Source organism: Mus pahari, chromosome 1, assembly GCF_900095145.1.
Source record: "Mus pahari chromosome 1, PAHARI_EIJ_v1.1, whole genome shotgun sequence".
Lineage (NCBI taxonomy): Eukaryota > Metazoa > Chordata > Mammalia > Rodentia > Muridae > Mus > Mus pahari.
Genome location: NC_034590.1, coordinates 135,326,311 through 135,346,140, shown reverse-complemented (window position 1 = coordinate 135,346,140; position 19,830 = coordinate 135,326,311). Strand labels below are relative to the sequence as shown.

Below are 19,830 nucleotides of genomic sequence, written 5' to 3'. Positions count from 1 at the left end.
TGGCCTGGTTTTTACATATTAAAAGAACTGAGAAGGCAGAAGAACTGAGAAGCCAGCTGAAGCCTTGGGGGGAGGATCTGGATGCTTGCTACTGTTAAAGCTACAGTAAGTCAGTGTCATCAGCAATCTGAGAAGGATAAAGTATAGCTGGAAGTATAGTCCAAATATCCTGTGTATCTATTAAAACAGACCAATTACCTAAATGGGTACCTTAGGCTTTGGTGGTCTCCATAGTTTTGTTGGGGCAGTAGTCCTAGGTCTTTAGCCATCACATAGCACAGCATTTAACCTTCAGTTGCTATACAGAGCATAGGGCTTTTGGCAGTCAGACCCAGGTCTGGGATCTTTCTCCTCTAGAAGAACTTGGGAAAACTGATCTTTCTTTGACTAGGCTGAGTAGGGCAATCAACCCAAAAGTGTCCACAGCTTGAGCAGAGCCCTGCCATCAGGTGAGGCATAGGGCAGTTTTTCCCACTGGTCAATGTTACCACAAGGCATTGTTGCACCCCGTTTGTCTTCTTTGGAGACCTTAAGGGTTTCTGCTAGGAGGGGGCCGTTCTGTCTAGTACAAGAAGCTTGAATATTTTAAATATCATGTTCAGCAGATCTCTGAAGAGCCAGAGGACTATCTATTTAATATTCCTTATTTTAGGCATAACTTTGAAAACAGGAGGCTAAATAAAGCTTGTTTCTGTATACATTACTACATATCATGACTACAAGTATAGTTCTGGACACACTAAAGAATTTGATCATTTATAAGGCAACTATGAACTTGTAATTCTCAATTATCCTTAACAATTTATAATAGGTTAGTAGCTTTTATGAAACTAGGATTTTGCATTTCATCCATGTTGGGTTTAGCTTTTAAAAACAATAACAATTTTTGAATTGAAGCTATTGTAGTATCAAAATAAAACTTTAAATCATAGATAAACTTCATAGAGATACTGGCAACTTTATCGATCCTTTCATAGTGTACCATTATAGAATATTGCAGGTTTTTTCTTTTTTTTGGTTTGAATTAGTTTATCCAGATGGCTAAAGCTTAAAGTGAACAAAGGCAAAGATAAATATTACTGTGAAACAGAGTAAACCTCAGAAATTTATAAATCTTGATTATTAAACATGTATTATTTATCAAGCATAAGCTATTACTTACCTAAATTTTCTAACAACTTGATGTTAAATAGTTAGCAAAGACATAAGTAGTTAGGCATACATCCTAAATCAGTTTTTGGTAATCTGAGGATACCTTTATAACATTAAATTTTTATTACCATATAAAGTATATTGTAAACTAGAGTCGAATCACATATAAAGTGTGCTATAGCAAATATAACCTTAAATTTTTATCATCAAACAAAAATCCATATGTCTTTGATTTTTATTGCTGTGAACAGACACCGTGACCAAGGAAATTCTTATAAAGGACAACATTTAGTTGGGCCTGGTTTGCAGTTTCAGAGATTCAGTCCATTATCATCATAGCAGGAAACATGACAGTGCACAGGCAGACATGGTGCTGGAGGAACTGAGAATTCTAAATCTTGATCCAAAGGAAGAGACTGGTATTCCACAGTGGATGAAACTTGTGTATAGAAGGAATAACCCTATTAAAAATGGGGTACAGAGCTAACCAAAGAATTCTCAACTGAGGAATAGAGAATAGCCAAGAAGCACCTAAAGAAATGTTCAGCATCCTTAGTCATCAGGGAAATGTAAATCAAAACGACCCTGAGATTCCACTTCATATCATTCAGAATGGCTAAGATCTAAAACTCAGGTGACAGCAGATGCTGGTGAGAATGTGGAGAAAGAGGAACATTCCTTCATTGCTGGTGGGATTCTAAACTGGTACAACTACTCTTGAAATCAGTCTGGCAGTTCCTCAGAAAATTGGACATAGTACTACCGGAGGACCCAGCTATATCACTCTTGGGCATATACCCAGAAGATGCTCCCATCTCACTGCCCTGGCATTCCCCTACACTGGGGCATCGAGCCTTCATAGGTCTCAGGGCCTCTTCTCTCATTGATGGGAGTGGGTGGGTAGGTGGGTGGGGGAGCACCCTCATAGAAACAGAGGGGAGGGGAAATCTGGAAGAGGAACAACATTTGAAGTGTAAATAAATAAAATAAACAATAACAATTAAAAAAAAAAAAAAGAGAGACCTCACAGGAGGAGACAAAAAGCTCACCTAAACAATGACTTTTCTCCAATAAGGCCACACCTATTCTAACATGGCCACACCTCCTAATAGTGTCACTTCCAATGGATCAAACATATTCAAACCACCACACCAAGCAAACCCAAGATACTTGAGACTTGTTGCATCCTTAGTCTAAAAAGGAGACACCATGGAAAACAGAGAGCTCATTAGGACTAAGCAGCTTTATAATTGTTACTTTATGGTTATGTGGATCATCTTAAGATGGTAAAATTACATGGTTTTTACTCTTTAACCTTAATAGATATGACTTCTAGCCATGTGGCTGCTTATATACAATTAGATCATTGAGTTATAAGCCTTTGGTTATAAATTTAAAACCAAATTTTGTCATAGAATTTTTTAAACCATACCCAATAAATTTACAAATCCTGAGATAAGAGTTTATAGCATAATCTTAAGAATTTTTTTTTTTTTTGTATTTTTGAAAGCAGAGTGGAAAGAAATCACAGATAAAAAAACTTTTAATAGTGGGAAGTAGAACATTATCATCAAAAGACTTTTGGAAGTGTGGAGCATAGCAAGTTTCCGTATAGGATATTTGGGGATCATTTGTCTCTGTAGTAGCAGTTGTTATGACTAGTGAAAATTTAGATATCAAATTCACAAATATTTTGGCCATTGATCTGTACTGAGGCCAAGCTGTTGTAATAAAATCTGAGTGTGTGGCGGCAGAGAAAGAGAATCTGAACTAGAACACTGGACACTATGCAGGTGTCTTCCTATAAGCTCCAAGAGGGAGCTGATGGCTGACTCTGTGGGACTGCAGGCTAAAACCAGAGATAAAGAGGGAGCTAAGGGCTGAATCTGTGGGATTGCTGGCTAAAGCCAGAGATAACCAGAAGAATGCAGGGGGCTGGGGGAAGGGAACCAGTAAGTGTCTTTAGTAGAAAGACAATGGAGGGTGGGGTAGAAAGCCAGAACCTAGAAAATTGCCCATGTGGCAGGAGCCACAATGGCACAGAAGCTGGCTCTAGGAGACAGAAGTGGTTGGGGGTAGCCTCTTTACATTTCATGAAGATTGTCTTTGTAGATTCAGTTGTTGATTGCCAAACCCGAAGAGAGCTGAATACTGGTCACGTCTTGGTACTGTTATTTTTATGGCCCATCACCGGCTTCATATTTTGTAAGCATTCATCCTTCCTTATTGGGTGATTGGCTTTAATAAAGATCTGATGGCCAATAGCTGAGCAGGATGTGGAAAGTGGAACTTCTGTGCTGAGCAAGGGAGGAGAAGGAGATGAAGTGAGTTCACCAGCAGGGGACACAGAGAGAAACAGATGTCCCAGGGCTGAGAGAGAGGTAAAGAACTAGCCACATGGTAGGATGTGGGCTATACCAGTCAGGATAAAGATGAGTTAACTGAGGATCTGCCCAACTACATGCCTACGTTTTAGTAAATATTAAAAAGTCTCTGTGTCATTATTTAACTGCTGGAGAGTACAAGGAAGTCTCAACATATTTGGCACCTCACATTAGGCATCAAATATAGTGGGACTTTCACAGACCTGACAGCTATATAAATAATGACAGAACATCTTTTTAATATTTTAATGCTTAGGCATTTTAGCCTCTCTGGCATTTTAGTCTCTCTGTCACCTATCTAAAGTTAACCCAACTAACTTGCCTATGACCCACCACATGGCTAGTTCTGTGTCCCTGTACTCCGCTGTAGGTCCATCTGTCCCTCCCTGTCTGCTGGAGAAGCCCCTGCATCTGATTTCTTCTCCCAGAGACCCTTTCTTTGCTGGAAGTTCTGCCCTATACTTCCTGCTTAGCTATTGGCTGTAAGATCTTTGTTAAACAATGGATGCATGCTTACAAAATACGAGGCCAGTGACGGGCCATAGGAAAAACAATACCAAGACCTGGCTAGAGAGAGGAGGGAGAGAGCAGTCTGTGTTAGCGGGATCTTTTAAAGTCGATGACAGTGTCACCTGTCTCTCATGATGTAGCTGCTGGTGCTGAGTGGCTAAAGGCAGGCTGTGGCTAATACAACCTGCAAAGACTCACTTTCTCCAGCAAGAATCCATATCGTAAGATGTTCTTTAACTCTCCAAATCAGCTGGGGACCAAGTGTTAAAACACATGAGCCTATGGGAGGATTTCATATCCAGGCTATGATTCTGGGTAATTCATAAAAGAAAGCTCACGGCTCGGAAAGGACTCTAGGCTTCACTATATCACGGCCAAACAGGAGGATCAGATAAGTACAAAATAGGTCAAGTAGTGCAAGTGATAGTTACACTTAAGTCTGCTCTTGTGGTAACTAATCCAGTCTCTCAAGGGGGAGGAATCATCTAGTATTGCCAAAACAAAGGAAAGGCTAGAGTGCATCTTTATGATCTAATTACCTCTTACCCACCTCCCTCACCTCCACCATGTCCCATCTTTCAGCATCACCACTGAGGAAATCAAATGTATACCTGAGTTTCAGAGGGGACACACCACTGTTTTCAAATCTCACCAGGCAGGACCTTACAGGTTGTAGCTGAATAAACAGATGGTTGAATGAAATTTTGAGCATCCCATGCACAGTTTCTGCCTGGCATCCCTTTCGGTCCCTTCTTAAGGATGTTTGGTCTCAGCTTCCTTTATCTAACAAAACCAAACCAAAACAAAACAGCCTAGGACAACTGGTCAACCACAACCCTTCCTTTCCCTGTCTTGTCACACCAAATTTCTCTCTTTCTGTCTCCTTTTAAAATTACCCCCAACCAACTTTTACCCAAGATAATTTGAATGTTTAATCTCCACTTTCTCTTTAAGGAAGGGGCTTTGTTAGTTTTTAGCTTGTGGCTACCAGCCTCCTAGGGTGCTTTTTGGAAACAGGGACTAAACAGGTTACATCTTGCCTCGTTTGAAAAACAATGCAATTAAAATTCCTGGTAGAGAGAGTTTCTAAAGTGACAAGTTGCCTTTTAAAGCTATTCCCCATATCTTATTTTAGAATTGACTGTCAGTAAGTCATCTACATTATTAAATAAGATTCAGTTCACTGGAGCTACAGAGTAATTACTGTGTTAGTTAAGGTGGTGTTTCTGCGACAGTCTTAGCTTTATTGAGTAGGCCAGGTTTTCAGGGAGTAGTTTGAGCATTCCTTGAAACGAGGAGAGAAATAACATCATTCATTGTGACTTTGACACATTTGTAATTGGAATAATCTCACTGAATATAGCAAATTTAAAGTCTTTAAATGCATTGCATGCTCAGTAAGGATTATTCCTAAGGAACTTTAATTTCTTTCTTCTTTTTCCCCTGTGAAGGCACCGTAACAGAGAAGCCTTCCCCAAAGATTATGATATAGAGAGTCCTGATACGGTGAAAAATCTGTGTATATCAACATACAAGCGATTTGGAAGTGACAGTCCAGTAAGTAGTTGCTGTTAATTGTTTTGTCTGAAATCTTTCTCACCTTGAAACAGTAAAAACTCAAGTCAGGAGTGTTATGAGTAACATGTTGTTACTCATTTGTGGGATTAATTAGGTAACTTAGTTGCAATGCCCTTACCAAACTTATACAGTCCACCCACTTCTTAAGCTTATTGGGTAAATTAGATAAACAATGAAGTGCTTAGCATGCTGCCCACCTGTATCAGTTAGCTTTCCGTTGCTATAACAAAAAATTCCTAACACGTGCTACATATGGAGTAAGAGTTCTGGAGGTTTAAGTCCAAAATTGGGCCACCTCACTGGTCTGACAAAGATGGCATGTCATTAGGGGAATGCATGTCAGGCTGATTAGTCACATTTTGAGTCAGGAATAACTGAGGAGCTGAAACTGAGACACCCAATTTGAAAGCACACCCTCATGGCCTAATGGCTCCCTTAAAGGGAGTCTCTTATCTCTCCTTAAGAATCCCTGGTACTTCCTGGTTCTACCTCTGGAGGACTGTGATGCTATGCTGCAGCAGCAGTAGCTTGCTGGGTAACTTCTCTGTTTTCCAGAATAACCCCATGAAACAGGCATTTGTCTCCCTTTTATAGAGGCAGGGAGAGAGAATCCCGAGGGTTGAGAGGTTCATTCAGAATCACCTAGCCCGGGAGTGGGAAAATGACATTTGAACCAGGGTTTCCGATTCTTTTTTCTTCTTTTCATATACTTTTCTTAAGGTTCATGTTACAAGAAATCAAACCTGCTATTAATATGATCACAACATGCTTGGATCCAGTTACAGAAAAAAAAATGTACATTTGTATAAACAATTTCTGTTTGAGTCATGTGGAGTGGATTGATGCTTATCCACTTGGGTATCTCTGTCCAGTCAACATAAAGCAGGAGCTTAGTGGTCTCAAACTCTTCACTTGTGTCTTACAATGGCAGCAGCTTTGGGGCTAAATAAAAGCTCATTTGGGGGAGGGAGCTGGAAGAGATGAGTTAGTTATAGAAAGCCCTTGCTGCATAATCATGAGGCCCAGAGTTAAGATTTCAGTACTTAAATAACAAGCTTACCTGTCGCTCACCTGTGTCTCCAGCTCCAGAGAAAACAGAAGCAAGAAGATCAGCATGGCCAGAAAGAAAAAAAAAAAAAAGAACTCCAATGTTAGGGAGAGACCTTGATGGATGAGAGAGAGAGAGAGAGAGAGAGAGAGAGAGAGAGAGAGAGAGAGAGAAGGACACAGGTACTGAGCTGGTCTCTGTGTTGATGTTGAGGTCTAAGGCATGGGCACCTGCACATATGTGTGCACATATACCATAGGCTCACAAAACCATATATGCACAAAGNGAGAGAGAGAGAGAGAGAGAGAGAGAGGAGAGAGAGAGACATAGAGACAGACAGAGACAGAGACAGAAACAGAGAAGGACACATGTTCTCTTCTGGTCTCTGTGTTGATGTTGAGGTCTAAGGCATGGGCACCTGCACATATGTGTGCACATATACCATAGGCTCACAAAACCATATATGCACAAAGACTAAAGACCCTAACCAACCCATTTTAACCTTGAGATGTCTTGTTGGCAGTCAGCTAGCATGTGAGTAAAGCTCATGTGTCTTTATGTCAGGCTCAGTCAATGGTACCTCCACAACACTCCCTGCAAACCCAGGCTTTCTTAAGCATCTCAAAAGAGACGTCCTGAGGTTCTGAAGGCGAGCATGCTGAGAACACTGGGTGTATCTCATAGTTTTGCCCCCAAAGGCTGATACTCTCAGATCACTTTTTGAAATTGGCACAGGCCTAACAGAAGGCGTCATTATATATTTGAGATTATTCCAGAACATTCCCTATTCTCTAGGGTGGCAAGAATGAACTGACTGAGCACAGCAGTTTGCTTTCCTCTTTCCTGTTTCGTGGCAGTAAAGCAGAGGCCAGGCAGGGTGACCTGGGACATGAGATTCAGTGTACACTCACAGCCGGCTGGATGTAGACTGAGGTGGTTTTCAGGAGCCAATGAGATGACAGAGAAGACAGACACTTCCCTCTGCAGTGTTTCATTCCACACACTGTGGTTTCTTGGCATCTCTCGTTCCCTGTTCTCATACTTTTCTTATCTGCTCCAGCCCAAATTTCAGAGGCAATGTGAGATTTCGGTTTTCATGCAAGCTTCTTGCACTTTGCCCTGAAGTGTCTCCTTGGCAGTAGGTGGAGCTTGTATGTCTGATGCTGAGCTCAGTCAGTAGCACCTCCCCCACACTCTTCCCCAAGCCTGGGCTTTCCTGAGCAGGTGCATGATTAGAATAAGAGGAAGCTGAGCAGGGTGCATTCTGATGTCTGGGTTGTGGGCCGTGAAGTGGAATCGAGGAGTGTGAATCTGGGACATTTCTTTAGCGTCTATAAAATGGTGCTCAAGGCTTATGCCTAACAGGAGAGTTTGCCTTTCCTGTGCATTTGATGATGATCATGGAAACCCGGCCCTTCCTCTCCCAGTTTCTAGTCTGTTTTAGATACAGAGGAAATCGATCAAGAAATTATTTTTGATAAAACCACAATTTCACATCTTAGGAAGTTGTTGTTTCTCTGACAGAGAAATCATCATTTTTTTTCCTTTTTACAAAACTACAAAGCTGTTAAGAAAGATACTATTTGCATTCTAGACCTACCATTATTAATCCTAACATCACTCAATGTCCCCAGTGTTCAGGGATAGGTTGACACCAATTCAGGGCTTCCTGGCCACCATGTGATAAATCAATTAATCTCTTTTTCTTGTTTGTCCCCCCCCCAAAGTTTTGACAGAGGCCTAAAGTCTGGAACACTCTTTAAATTTCTATATGTCCATCCATCCCTCCATCCATCCATCCATATCTGTCTATCTGCCTGTCTGTTTCATTTATCTATTGAGTTGGTGTTTCATATAGACCGGGCTGGCCTTAAACTTACAAAGTAACTGAGAATAACCCTTAACTTCTAACCTCTCTTCCCCCATCTCCCAAGTGCTGTCATATACCTAGCTGTGAACACTCCTAATAGTTGTCAGGGAGCACAGAACCAAACAATCTGGGCCACCTATGCAGAACCATCCACCAAGCCAGGGTAGGGCAGCACTGACTGCTATGTTTTTGGAGAGTGCTGCCCAAAGAAAGCAGATTTGTTTACCTGAAGATTGCTTCTTCCTTTTCCCTCAGTTTAGAAATATGGAAACTATTTAGAAAGACATGTGTCCTGATGTTTCAAAGATGTAGAGGCCTAGTGTGTGACACTAGCCTGAAAAGCTTAGTGTTAGGCAATGTGCCTAATGTGGCAGAAGAGAGGAGAGAGAGAGAGAGAGAGAGAGAGAGAGAGAGAGAGAGAGAGAGAGANATAGAAAGATAGACATCCACATCCACACATATACTGAGACACAGATACACACAAACAGACACACACAGAGAGAGAGAGAGAGAGAGAGAGAGAGAGAGAGAGAGAGAGAGAGAGAGAGAGAGAGATATGTGTTCACCTAGATGAGTCATGAGATAAGATCTGCTGGAGTCTTTGGAGGAAGACAGTAGGTCTGGGGCAAAGAGAAAGCAACCCAGCACAAATAATACCAAAGGTCAGAACAGGAATTGCTATAACTAAAGTATTAGGCCAGAGCACTGGACTCTATGTGTGGTGTGGGGAGATCCTTCTAATAGACCGCACTGCCTCCAAAGTCCAACATGGACACATGGTAAATGACAGGAAGAATGTATCTGGTGCTGCCACACTGGGAAGGAACAGAGTCACTCTGAGCCCTCATCAGTGTACACATGGGAACTTATAGATTATACGGAAAAATAAAAGGAGGGGCCAAGAAATATACATAGTCAGTCTTGGGGAAACTATGGTCTTGTTGAACATGATCTCAGGTCTGGTTCCATGACGTCCTGATGGCACTGGGGAAATCCATTATTGAATGAGTGGTGACAGTTCACTTCCAGCTATAAAGTAACTGCTTCTGCCTGGAGGTGGGGACCAGCCTGGTTAGTTACAGGATTCAGGCAACAGGGTTACTGCTACAGGGATCTGCGATGAATCAGAAAGGAATCAGACCATAAGGGAGGGCAGTCAAATATAATCAGTCAAGACAATGACTGGGTTGCCCCTTCAAGGATATAAATGATGAACCAGCCTGCTTCCATTTTAAGTTTGAAAGTAGTCTTATAGTAAAGACAATCTAGGTGCATCCCTGTTATGAGTAAACTTCTGTTTCTCAAGGTTTGGGCTATGTTTATTTGGTAACCTTAAGCACAAATGGTTCTGTATTGCCTGTTCGAGGAAAAGACAACCATATCTTTGTTTCCAAAAGTTGTTATGACCAACTTGCGACCCTACCTTTGTGCAAAAGATTATTATAACCACCTGTTGTTATGACTACCTTGTTATGCTAGGGGTTCTGCTACTACAATCCTGCTTATTTTCCTGCCAAAAACCCCCATTAGGAAATCCCCCACATCCGAGCTATCCTTATTTTCCCCACATCCAATGCTGACCATTCCAACCTTGCCTTAGGTGGAAGGCAGCCTGTGTACAGGAATAAAAAAGCTTGCTTTAAATAACTGCTTGCTATAATTAATTTGGCCACTGGTGGTTTGTATTGGTGGCCTTAACATAAAGAATATGTTTGAAGTAAAGAACACCAAAGAAGGAACTCCTACTACCTTGCTTGAGCCTTGGAAGGGGTGGATAGGGAGTGTGTGTGGGTTGAAAGGTGTGAAGCTTTGCCTGCCTCCAGCAAGCTGCAATTCTCAGTAAGAGAATACCAGAAAGCAATCTCAGAAATATTCTAGGAGAGGAGTTGATTTCGATTGTCAGCCAAACTCTGGCTCTCTGGCTCACGTTAAGGGAGTAAGGGCCACTTGATATTATTTCCACCGGACCTCTCCCCCGCAGCCCGACCTGGCAGGCATCCAAGATGAGAGCATGGGGTCAGCAAAGGGAAGCAGCACCAACCCAAAGCTCAGTCCTTGCAGCTGCCGGCTCCCAGGTCTGCAGCCTGGACCTGAGAAAACAGGCACTTGGTGTAATAGAAGGGCCAGTCTCACTCGACTGGGGACTTTCATAAATGGAATTATGTCCTCCTGGAAACACGAAGAGCTCAGAAAAGCTACCTAAGTGTCCTAATTCTTCTGTCGAGTTAAAGATGCGAATACACTGGGTGTTGGGGGGACAGAAGGAGCAGTCTGGCTAAGATAGTTTTGTGATCTCTCCTGTCCATGGGCTAGCTCAGTTCAGTATGAAAGTGCCTGGTTTCAACATTGTTTCACCCTCTACATGACTCAGGCAGGTACCATCTGTGACCTGTATTGTACAGAGAGGAAAACGGAGACCAAGTGACATCACTTGGTCAAAATAGCTAGACAGTATATACCAGTGGGCACTAAATTCTGAGATCTTAAATACCCTTCCAAGCTGCCACTTGTATTTACCACACTGCTTCACAGCGAGTCCAACAGCTTGCAGATCCCCATACAACTATTTACTGGCTATTCTGTAGTCTTGCTTGAAATAATATATATGTATATTATATATAGTTATCTAAATATATACTTATATAACACATATATTACATATGTGCATGTAAACATATATAATAATATGTATTATTGTAAACAATGTATATAATACATCACTATATATGTTTGGACTTTGATGTCCTGCATTTTAACTTCAGCTTTTGTCCTCTTCTTTTGAGTTCTGTGTACAAACATGCTGGCTAGCTCTTTTCCCATCTGTTTCTACTCCAGAACGCTTTCTTAGCATTTTCCCCACTTTTTTTTTTCAAGATTACTGCTGAGTGGCTGCCTCTTATGTCCAACAATATTTCTGTTTAGCTGGTTAAAGTCTGTATGCCTGAATTCCCTGGCTGCGTGGATTACTGTGGGCATCATTTATTTGTAACAAATTGTACTCTGTCTATATTTGGCTAAGGCTCTAAAAGGCTAAGAACAAAATAGAAGTTTCATAAACTGAAGTGAACCATGAACTTACCCGGGCAAAGTTTTCATATGCCATAGCGCTATTAGGCTCCTATTCACGTGGGTGGTACAAGAAGCTTGGGATCCAGGATGCTCCAAAAAGAGTTTGAGAGTATGGGTAAGGCTGTGTTCTAAATAGCACCCGTGAAGCTCCTTGGATGATGGGGAATTATAGACACAAGGCTTTGGTGATCTACCTGAAGAAGCAGTACAGAAGAAGGAAGCCAGGTGTGTATCTCTCAGGTATGGAACAAGGATGTCCTTGAGCCAAGAAGTGACCTTTGTGAATCAAGTGTGTTCCATATGGAAAGAAAAACATGACATGTGGTCATTTCTGAGCCTGTGCTCATGTAGAAGGGGAGAAAGACCACCTGGATTTCCAGAGGTTGAAGCAGGCTGTTATTTCATTTAGACTTTTTTTTTTTTCAAACTTTCACACAGGTATACTTATGCATTGACATAATTTCCATCCCCTCTCTCCTCTCCATCTTCTCCCGTTTCATCTTTACCTCAAATTCATGACCTTTGGAACAGTATTTTAAAACCCAGATAGTTGTCCTGCATCATGAGAACTGCCCTTTATTCTTCCCAGGGAGGATCTCAAAGCTACCAGAACATTCTAAGAAGGTCATATTTGAATATTCATAAATATATGTCAAGAATGGGTGATAAAACACCCCAGACATCCCCAGAGGAAGAAGAACTGGATTGCATCCTGCTCTTCTTGAATCTGCCTTTCTCCTGCCTCACATCCCCTACCCTTCCACCAGCACCCTCTCACTCCCACCCAGACAAGAGGGATCTGGAGAGTAGGGACCAATTCCAAGAGCGGCAGAAAGACTGCTGCACCCTCTGTTCCCACTGACGGTAGATCAGGCCAAAACAAGCCCAAGGCAAAGATACTTCAGCTTTAAACATATTACCTACCCAGAGTGACTCTTGGGAAAGAAACAGCCAGAGAAATTATATAATAATATGGGGGTAACCAGACAAGTCCTGAGGCTAGGTTTTTTTGTTTTTTTTTTTTATTTCACCAAGCATAAAAAAAGACAAACCCTTGGTTGGAGGAGAAAGCATGGTTGTTTTTTCATTGTTCCCAGGAAGAAAGAAGTCCTACCTACTCAGTGACCAGTTACAGATTTGCACATAAAAGGGCAGCTCAGTCTCAGAGCCCTCTCTACCCTCTGTCCTCATTTTAGGTTTCTTTGCAAATCACCAGACACTTTTCAGACTTAGCTGTTGCCTATCTCCTTCAACTAGCGTACATGCTCTATAAGCGTAGGAACATTGGGCTGTTTTGGTTCTTGTTAGAGCCTGAAATCCTGGAACAGTGTCCAGCACATAGTGGATACTCAATGTGTGTTTGTGGATGGAAGGAAAGGAGGGAGGAAGGAAAGGGGGAAGGAAGGACAGGAGGAAAGAAGGAAGGACTAGATTAAGCAACTATGTATCTTGGCATCATCATCATCGTTATTATAATTACTAGCATATGCGTGCACACAAGCATGCGCATACATACTTTCACCGGCTGAGCCATTTCTGACCCTGCTGAGCTGGGAGTCCCTGGATAAATAAAGACTACTTTTCAAGAAGTGGTTTGAGGCTCCCCTTGAAGTAAAGATCTTGTTTGTATATGGAATTAAGTAAATTTGAAAGAGAGTGTAAGACACTTGGTACCAGAGGTTTAGGGAGGGAAGGTAGGAGTGGAAGAAAGTCATAACCAGGGCAATGTACCTTCAAGGTGGGGGTGGGGGAGGGTGAGTGCTGGTGCTCTATTACACAGCACCAGGGCTGTAGTGCCTAACAATGGGATTTTAAAATAGATAAAAGTGAAGGCTTTATATGTTTTTAAAGATAAGATAAACATTTGGGTCTAATAATTATGCAGGTTTGGTCATTGTACAATGCAATGTGTTGAAACATCATAGCCTATAAATTCATACAGTTTGTATTTATCTAATAAAATATAAAAGACTTTAAAAAGGATAACGGATATGCCTAAATGTAAACTCTGCTGGTGGAAAACATGGCATTAAAAGTTAATGACCCTAAAGAGGAAATAATTATATCATCCCGGAAATTCCAGTATAACTTACTTGATCACTTTCACTTAGTAAATGGTAATTTGATGGCACAATCTTAGATGTCGTTTGTATTCCTGCCTAAATATCTGAAGGAAACACACACACACAAAAAAAACAAAATCTTACAGATAAAATCACTTGAAGTGCCGTTACCAAAAAAATATAGGCATTTGAGGGCAGTCGCTGCTGAGCCAGGACACCACATCCTCCTCCCGGGATGCTGAGGGTGGCCTCTGTGCCTCAGTCCCTGGGACTCCTATGGATCATCTTTTCTAGCATCAGCAGGACCGCATCTGCCTTTCCTTTTCAGGAGCTCTGTATGCATTTTGGCCCATTGAGTGCTCCCTGCCTGATTTCTTCTGCATCTGTGGGTTTTAATTTTTCTACCAAATATCTTCTCTGCAATTTCTAAAAAAAAAAAACTGGGACAGGAATAAAAGCAGGACACACACCATTTAGATCACCCCTTTTTTTTTTTTTTTTTTTTCGGCTCCGTTTCTGTACTAGTCGCCACGCCTTAATTTAGCACTGGCATAAACTAGTTTTTTTCCCCCCATGTATATCAGTTTGTTTAAGCAGGTATAGTGATTCTGTTTGATCAATGGAACTTAAATGGTGTGGTCATGGACACACGATTATTGATTATTGGAACTTAAATGGTGTGATGGGATGTGCACACATCTGTAGATTTTTGCATCCACCCTCTGTTTACACTGCTTTGTGGAAGTAATCTTTTCTTTATGCTCAGATAAAGTCACGAGTTTTGAGAGATTGGGGTGACCTGGAAGGGGATGCGGGATGGGGGTAGGGTAGAGAGGGCCGGGAATGACACAAATATAGAACTCACATACGGAATTCTCAAAAGTTTAAATTTAAAATTTTCAATTCACCATTTCTCTGCCCTCAGTTTAGTTCCTTTCACGGAGGCAGTGGCTATCCAAAGCAGGCCATCATTTATCTCTAATATCATTTTCTTCACTTAAATATTTTGTTTAAAATCAACTTATAAAGCCATAGCTGAAAAGATGGCTCATTGGTTAAGAGCACTTCCTGGACCTAGGTTCAGTTCTAAGTATCCACAGGACAGCTCACAGTTACCTGTAACTCCAGTTCCAGGAGATCCAGAGCCTTCTTCTGTCCTCTACAGGCACCGGGCACACATGTGGCACACAGGCATGTATGTAGGCAAAACACTTATACACATAAGATACAAATAGTTAAAAAAGAGAAAAGCAAAGTAACAGGCTTATAGATGACATTTTCACTCACACTTCCTTTTGGTTGACTCGGTCCCTGCCTACCATGCCACCTCATTTCCCTGTCTCCTTTCTCCCTTCTTCCCTTTTGCCTCATTTTCCCCTTCCCACATAGTCTATTGTCTCCACCTACCGCTTCCCCTTTCCTTAAAGCACCTTCCTTTTTGCTTTATAATTTCATGGGAGTTTCAAAGGAGTTTCTAGTTTCCTGGCCTTTACATACTTGTTCCCACATAGATATAAATATTTAACAGTTACAGGCTAGAATCTGCATATGAGAGAGAGCATATGGCATTTGTCCTTCTGAGCCTGGTTTGCATTGCTTAATACAATGTTTTTCCATCCAGTTTCTTGCTGGTTTCATTTTTCTTCATGGCCAAATAAAATTCCACTGTATATATGGAAAATAATCCTGTGCATGTATCATCAATTTTATGGTCAGTTTTGGACCATAAAAAAAGCCTATTGGTTGCATTCCAATAATTAGACTATCACATCAAAATGATGAATTTCATCTAAAGCCAAAGCTTTTCTCTTCTATCAATATACACAGCTCACTCTAGGTCTAGAAAATACTGCAGGGGATAAGAAGGTGAGGTAGGAGGTGAGACTGACTGATTTTCTATTTTCCTATTTGCTCCATCCCCCTAGCCCTGCTGCCCCATACAACTAAACAATAGCTAGAAGGTACTTTCGTGATTATTTGTCTACCATTAATTACCTAACCGAACTATATTGTGACAGGAAATTGTTTTGTTATATGCCAGAATGAACAGAGGGAAAAAAAGAGATTATCTAGAATTTATTTCTTCTAAGGACAAGAAAAAAAATTTTTATAGAAGCTTGCTTGAACAGGTAATGGGGAAAATGAACTTATTTTTTTCTGATGTGTTCTATGAGTCATATTTGTTCAAAACAAGGGTGGTTTTATTTGTGGGAGCCTTGGTGAAGCTCTTTGCATTCTGTTAGCCTAGAGGTGGAGATGAGCTAGGGTCTCCAAGGACGGTACAACTCTTCAGAAACAAGAGTGGCCTTTCTGGTGATTTTTAAAATTTTTTTTACAGATGGAGCAGGTTGTATTTTTTCATTTTTAACTTCTTATTTTAATTAAAAATATTTCATTCAATGTATTTTGATCATGTGTCACCTTCCCTAACTCCCGCCAGCTCCTCCCACCCCTTCCCCATCCAATTTCATGGGACTGCTCCCTCCTCTCTCAAAAACAAACAAGCAAATGAACAGAAACCACAAGGAACAAAAGGAAAATAATAAAAAACAAAAACAAAGCAAAGAAACCCTACCAATAATAATAATAATAATAATAATAATGATGATGATGATATCAATACACACAGGCAATAGACCAATAAGTCAAAACAATACCAGAACACAGAAAAATGAAAAAGTTCCTAAGAATATCACTGTCTTTATTTTGATGTGGTTCACTACTCCTGGGTGAGAGAGTTGCTCTGAAGTGTGGTTAATATACCTAGTGAGGCTTCACTGGAGAAGACTGATTTGCCCTTTGCCAGCAGGATTCAGTTGCAGATAGTTTCTTGATTAGTGGTGGGACCCTCTGTCCTCTCCACCCTCTTAGCAATGGGAAGCTGTATGCCTTGACCCTGTTCAGGTATTGAGCATGCTGCCACAGTCTGAGTTTATAAATATGTATACCTTATTGTGTCTATATTATATGATGATATACACATATTTTGTCTAGAAGATGCTCTTTCCTTGGAGTTATCCATGATGTCTGGCTCTTGCAGTCTTTTTGCTTCTTTTTTTGTAGTGTCCTCAGCCTTGAGGGGAGGGAGGGGTTTGGTGAAGAAATTTTATTCATGTCTGAGTGCTCCAAAGTCTCTCACATCTGCACGCTGTCCAGTTGTGGGTCTTTGTGTTAGTTCTAATTGATTGCAAAAAGCTTCTCTGTTGTGGGTTGATCAAGGTACTATATCATTAGGAGTCATTTTATTGCTATACTCCTTTAGCAGGATGATAGAAGAATTTCCTTTAGGGCCATGACCTATCTAATCTCAGGTTTGTGGTCCCTTTGGCAATAGAGTTTTGATCTCATGGAGTGAGCCCTAAATTCATCAAGAGCGGTTGGATAATACCATGACATCTGTTTCCCTCTTTCACCAGCATGTCTTTCAGCTGAGTCAGTTGTGGGTCTTAGAGTTTGTGGCTGGGTTCGTGATTACCTTTTCCCTCTAATAGTGTGCAGAGTAACTAGTACCATGAATACTATTCAGTAGGTGTAGAGCTTCTAGTTAAACATCAGCTTGATGTCTCTGTGTTCAATGACATCAATGTTGCCTTCAGCAATAGGACCTTATTATCAAGTTGTAGAGAGCAACCAATAGCCTTGGCAAATGCCTGTGAAGTTTGGGGGTTCCACGGCAACTCTTAACCTATTCCTAGAACAGGAAGTTTTACTTGGTGGCATAAGATGTCTAGTTGGTACATTGTATTCTCTGTTATTTGGTGACTCCATTTACATTACTTTCATATATGTATACGGTTTATGAAGCATCTACAATAGTAGATTTCCATATGTTTTTAAAATGATCTTTAGCGTTAGTTGTCCCTTGCTATACTCCCTGCTTTACCTTCCTCTCCCAACTCCTCTCCATATTTAATTCTGCTTTTCTGGTGTCACCGTTACCACTCCACAACATCATATTCTAACTCTTCTTCCTTGGGAGATCCTCTCCTCCCACCGGGTCCCTTTCTCAGTACCTGACTTCGGTGGTTAATAGGATTGCAGCACACACATCAAAGGCTTATAAGTTAACATCCACATATAAGTTACAACAGTAACTCTTTTTCGGAATCTCAGTTACCACATTTAAGATGATTGTTTTTAGCTCCATCCATTTGTCTGAAAATTTAATAATTTTACTTTTCTTAAAAGCTGAATAATATTCGATTTGCATACATGTACCGCATTTTCACGATCCAATTTCTGGTTATTATGAAAGAGTATGTTCTTATAATTCTCTGGATTTCCTTGGTCTCTGTTGTAAAATTCACTGTTCATTTCTAATTTTATTAATTTGGATATTATCTCTTTGTCTTTCGGATAATTTTGCTAATTATCAATCTTATTGATTTTCTCAAAGAACCAACTCTTAATTTTATTGATTTTTTTTTGGTTTGGTTGGTTTTTGCTTATTTGTTTCTATTTCATTGATTTCAGCCTAGAGTTTGATTATTTTTTCCCAACTACTATTTTTAGGTATTATTTCTTCTTGTTATTCTATAGCTTTCCAGTGTGCCATTAAGTGGATAATGTAAGATTTCTCCAGTTTTTTTGTAGACTTTAGTGTTGCGAATTCACCTCTTAGAGCTGCCTTCATCATGTTCCATAGGGTTGGGTATGTTGTGTTTTATTTTCATTCCATTCTAAAAAGTTATTTTTTTTTCTTGATTTCTGTCTTGACCCAATTTTCGTTCAGTGATGAGTTGTCTAGGTTCCAGGAGTTTGTGTACTTTCTGCTCTTTCTTTTGTTGTTGTTATCCAGCTTTAATTCACAGTAGTCTGAGAGGATTCAAGGGTTTATTTAAATTTTCTTATATGTTGATGCTTTGTTTCTAGGTATGTGTTCAATTTTGGAGAAAGCTTCATGAGTTACTGAAAAGAAACTATATTCTTGGAATATAGTGGGATACTGAAGTTACCCACATCATATGTGAATACAAATACCCTATCTTAGCTATAGAAATGTTTTTTATTTATGAACTTGGTTGTTTTTATGTTATAAACATAAAAATTTGGAATTATAATATTCTTTGGTGAATTCTTTAAGTGAGAATGTAGTGTCCTTCCCTGATTAGTTTTGGGTTGAGGTCTATTTTGCTAGATATAAGATAGTGGCTCTGCTTTCTTGGGTCCATTTGCTTAGAATACCTTTTTCCATATTTTTTTTATTTAAAATGTTATATACCCTTGATAGTGAAATGTCTTTCTTCGATAAGCAAAAAATAGGTCCCAATTTTTTTAAACACAATCTGTCAATGTATGCCTTTTTATTGGGAGAATTGAGGCCATTAATATTGAGATATCAGTGATCTGTAGTTATTGATTTCTGTTGTTTTGTTTTTATGATATGGGATTCCCACTTCTTTTTTGATTTATTATTCTGGGATTATTTATTCCTTGTGTCCTCTTAGGCATAGTTAACTTTTTCAGACTAAAGTTTTTCTTTTAGTTCTTTGTGTAGAGACTGATTTGTAGCTTGATCCTGCTTAAATTTGTTTTTATTATGGAATGTTTTTCTTTCTTCGTCTATTGTGATTGACACTTTTGTTGGATAGTAGTCTGAGCTGGCATCTGCAGTCTCTTGAGTTTTTAAAGCATTTATCCAGGCCCTTCTGCCATTCAGAATTTCTACAGAAGAGTCAGGTGTTATTCTAATGTGTTGACTTTATATGTAATGTGGTCTTTTTCACTTTCTTTGTTTTGAACATTTAGAGTTTTGGCTATTATGTGTTGTAGGGAATATTTTTTTCTGATCCTGTCTACTTGGTATTCACTCAGCTTCTTGTATCTTAATAGGAATTTCTTTCTTTAGATTGGAGAAATTTTCTTCTATGACTTTTCAAAATTATTTTTCTGTGCCTTTGACCTGTGTTTCTTATCTTTCCTCTATCCCCATTGTTCATACTTTTGGTCTTTTTCTAGTGTGGTGGTTTGATTAGGTTTGGCACCATATACTCATGTGTATGAGTGCTTGGACTATAGGAAGTGGAATTATTAGGAAGTATGGCTTTGTTGGAGTATGTATGGCCTCATTAGAGGAAGTATGTCACTGTGTAGATGGGCTTTGAGGTCTCATATATGCTCAAGATCTGTCCAGTGTGGAACACAGTCTCCTTCTTC

At 40.1% G+C, this 19,830-nt stretch overlaps 1 protein-coding gene across 1 annotated transcript in view; it reads left to right on the top strand.

Moving 5' to 3' along the window:
• C1H9orf135 (chromosome 1 C9orf135 homolog) overlaps nucleotides 1-19,830 on the top strand; it is a 101,436-nt gene that overhangs the window by 32,706 nt on the left and 48,900 nt on the right. The window contains exon 2 of the mRNA XM_021218718.1: nucleotides 5,498-5,603. Within this exon, the coding sequence (XP_021074377.1) occupies nucleotides 5,498-5,603 (106 nt within the window). The remainder of the gene's footprint in view (nucleotides 1-5,497; nucleotides 5,604-19,830) is intronic.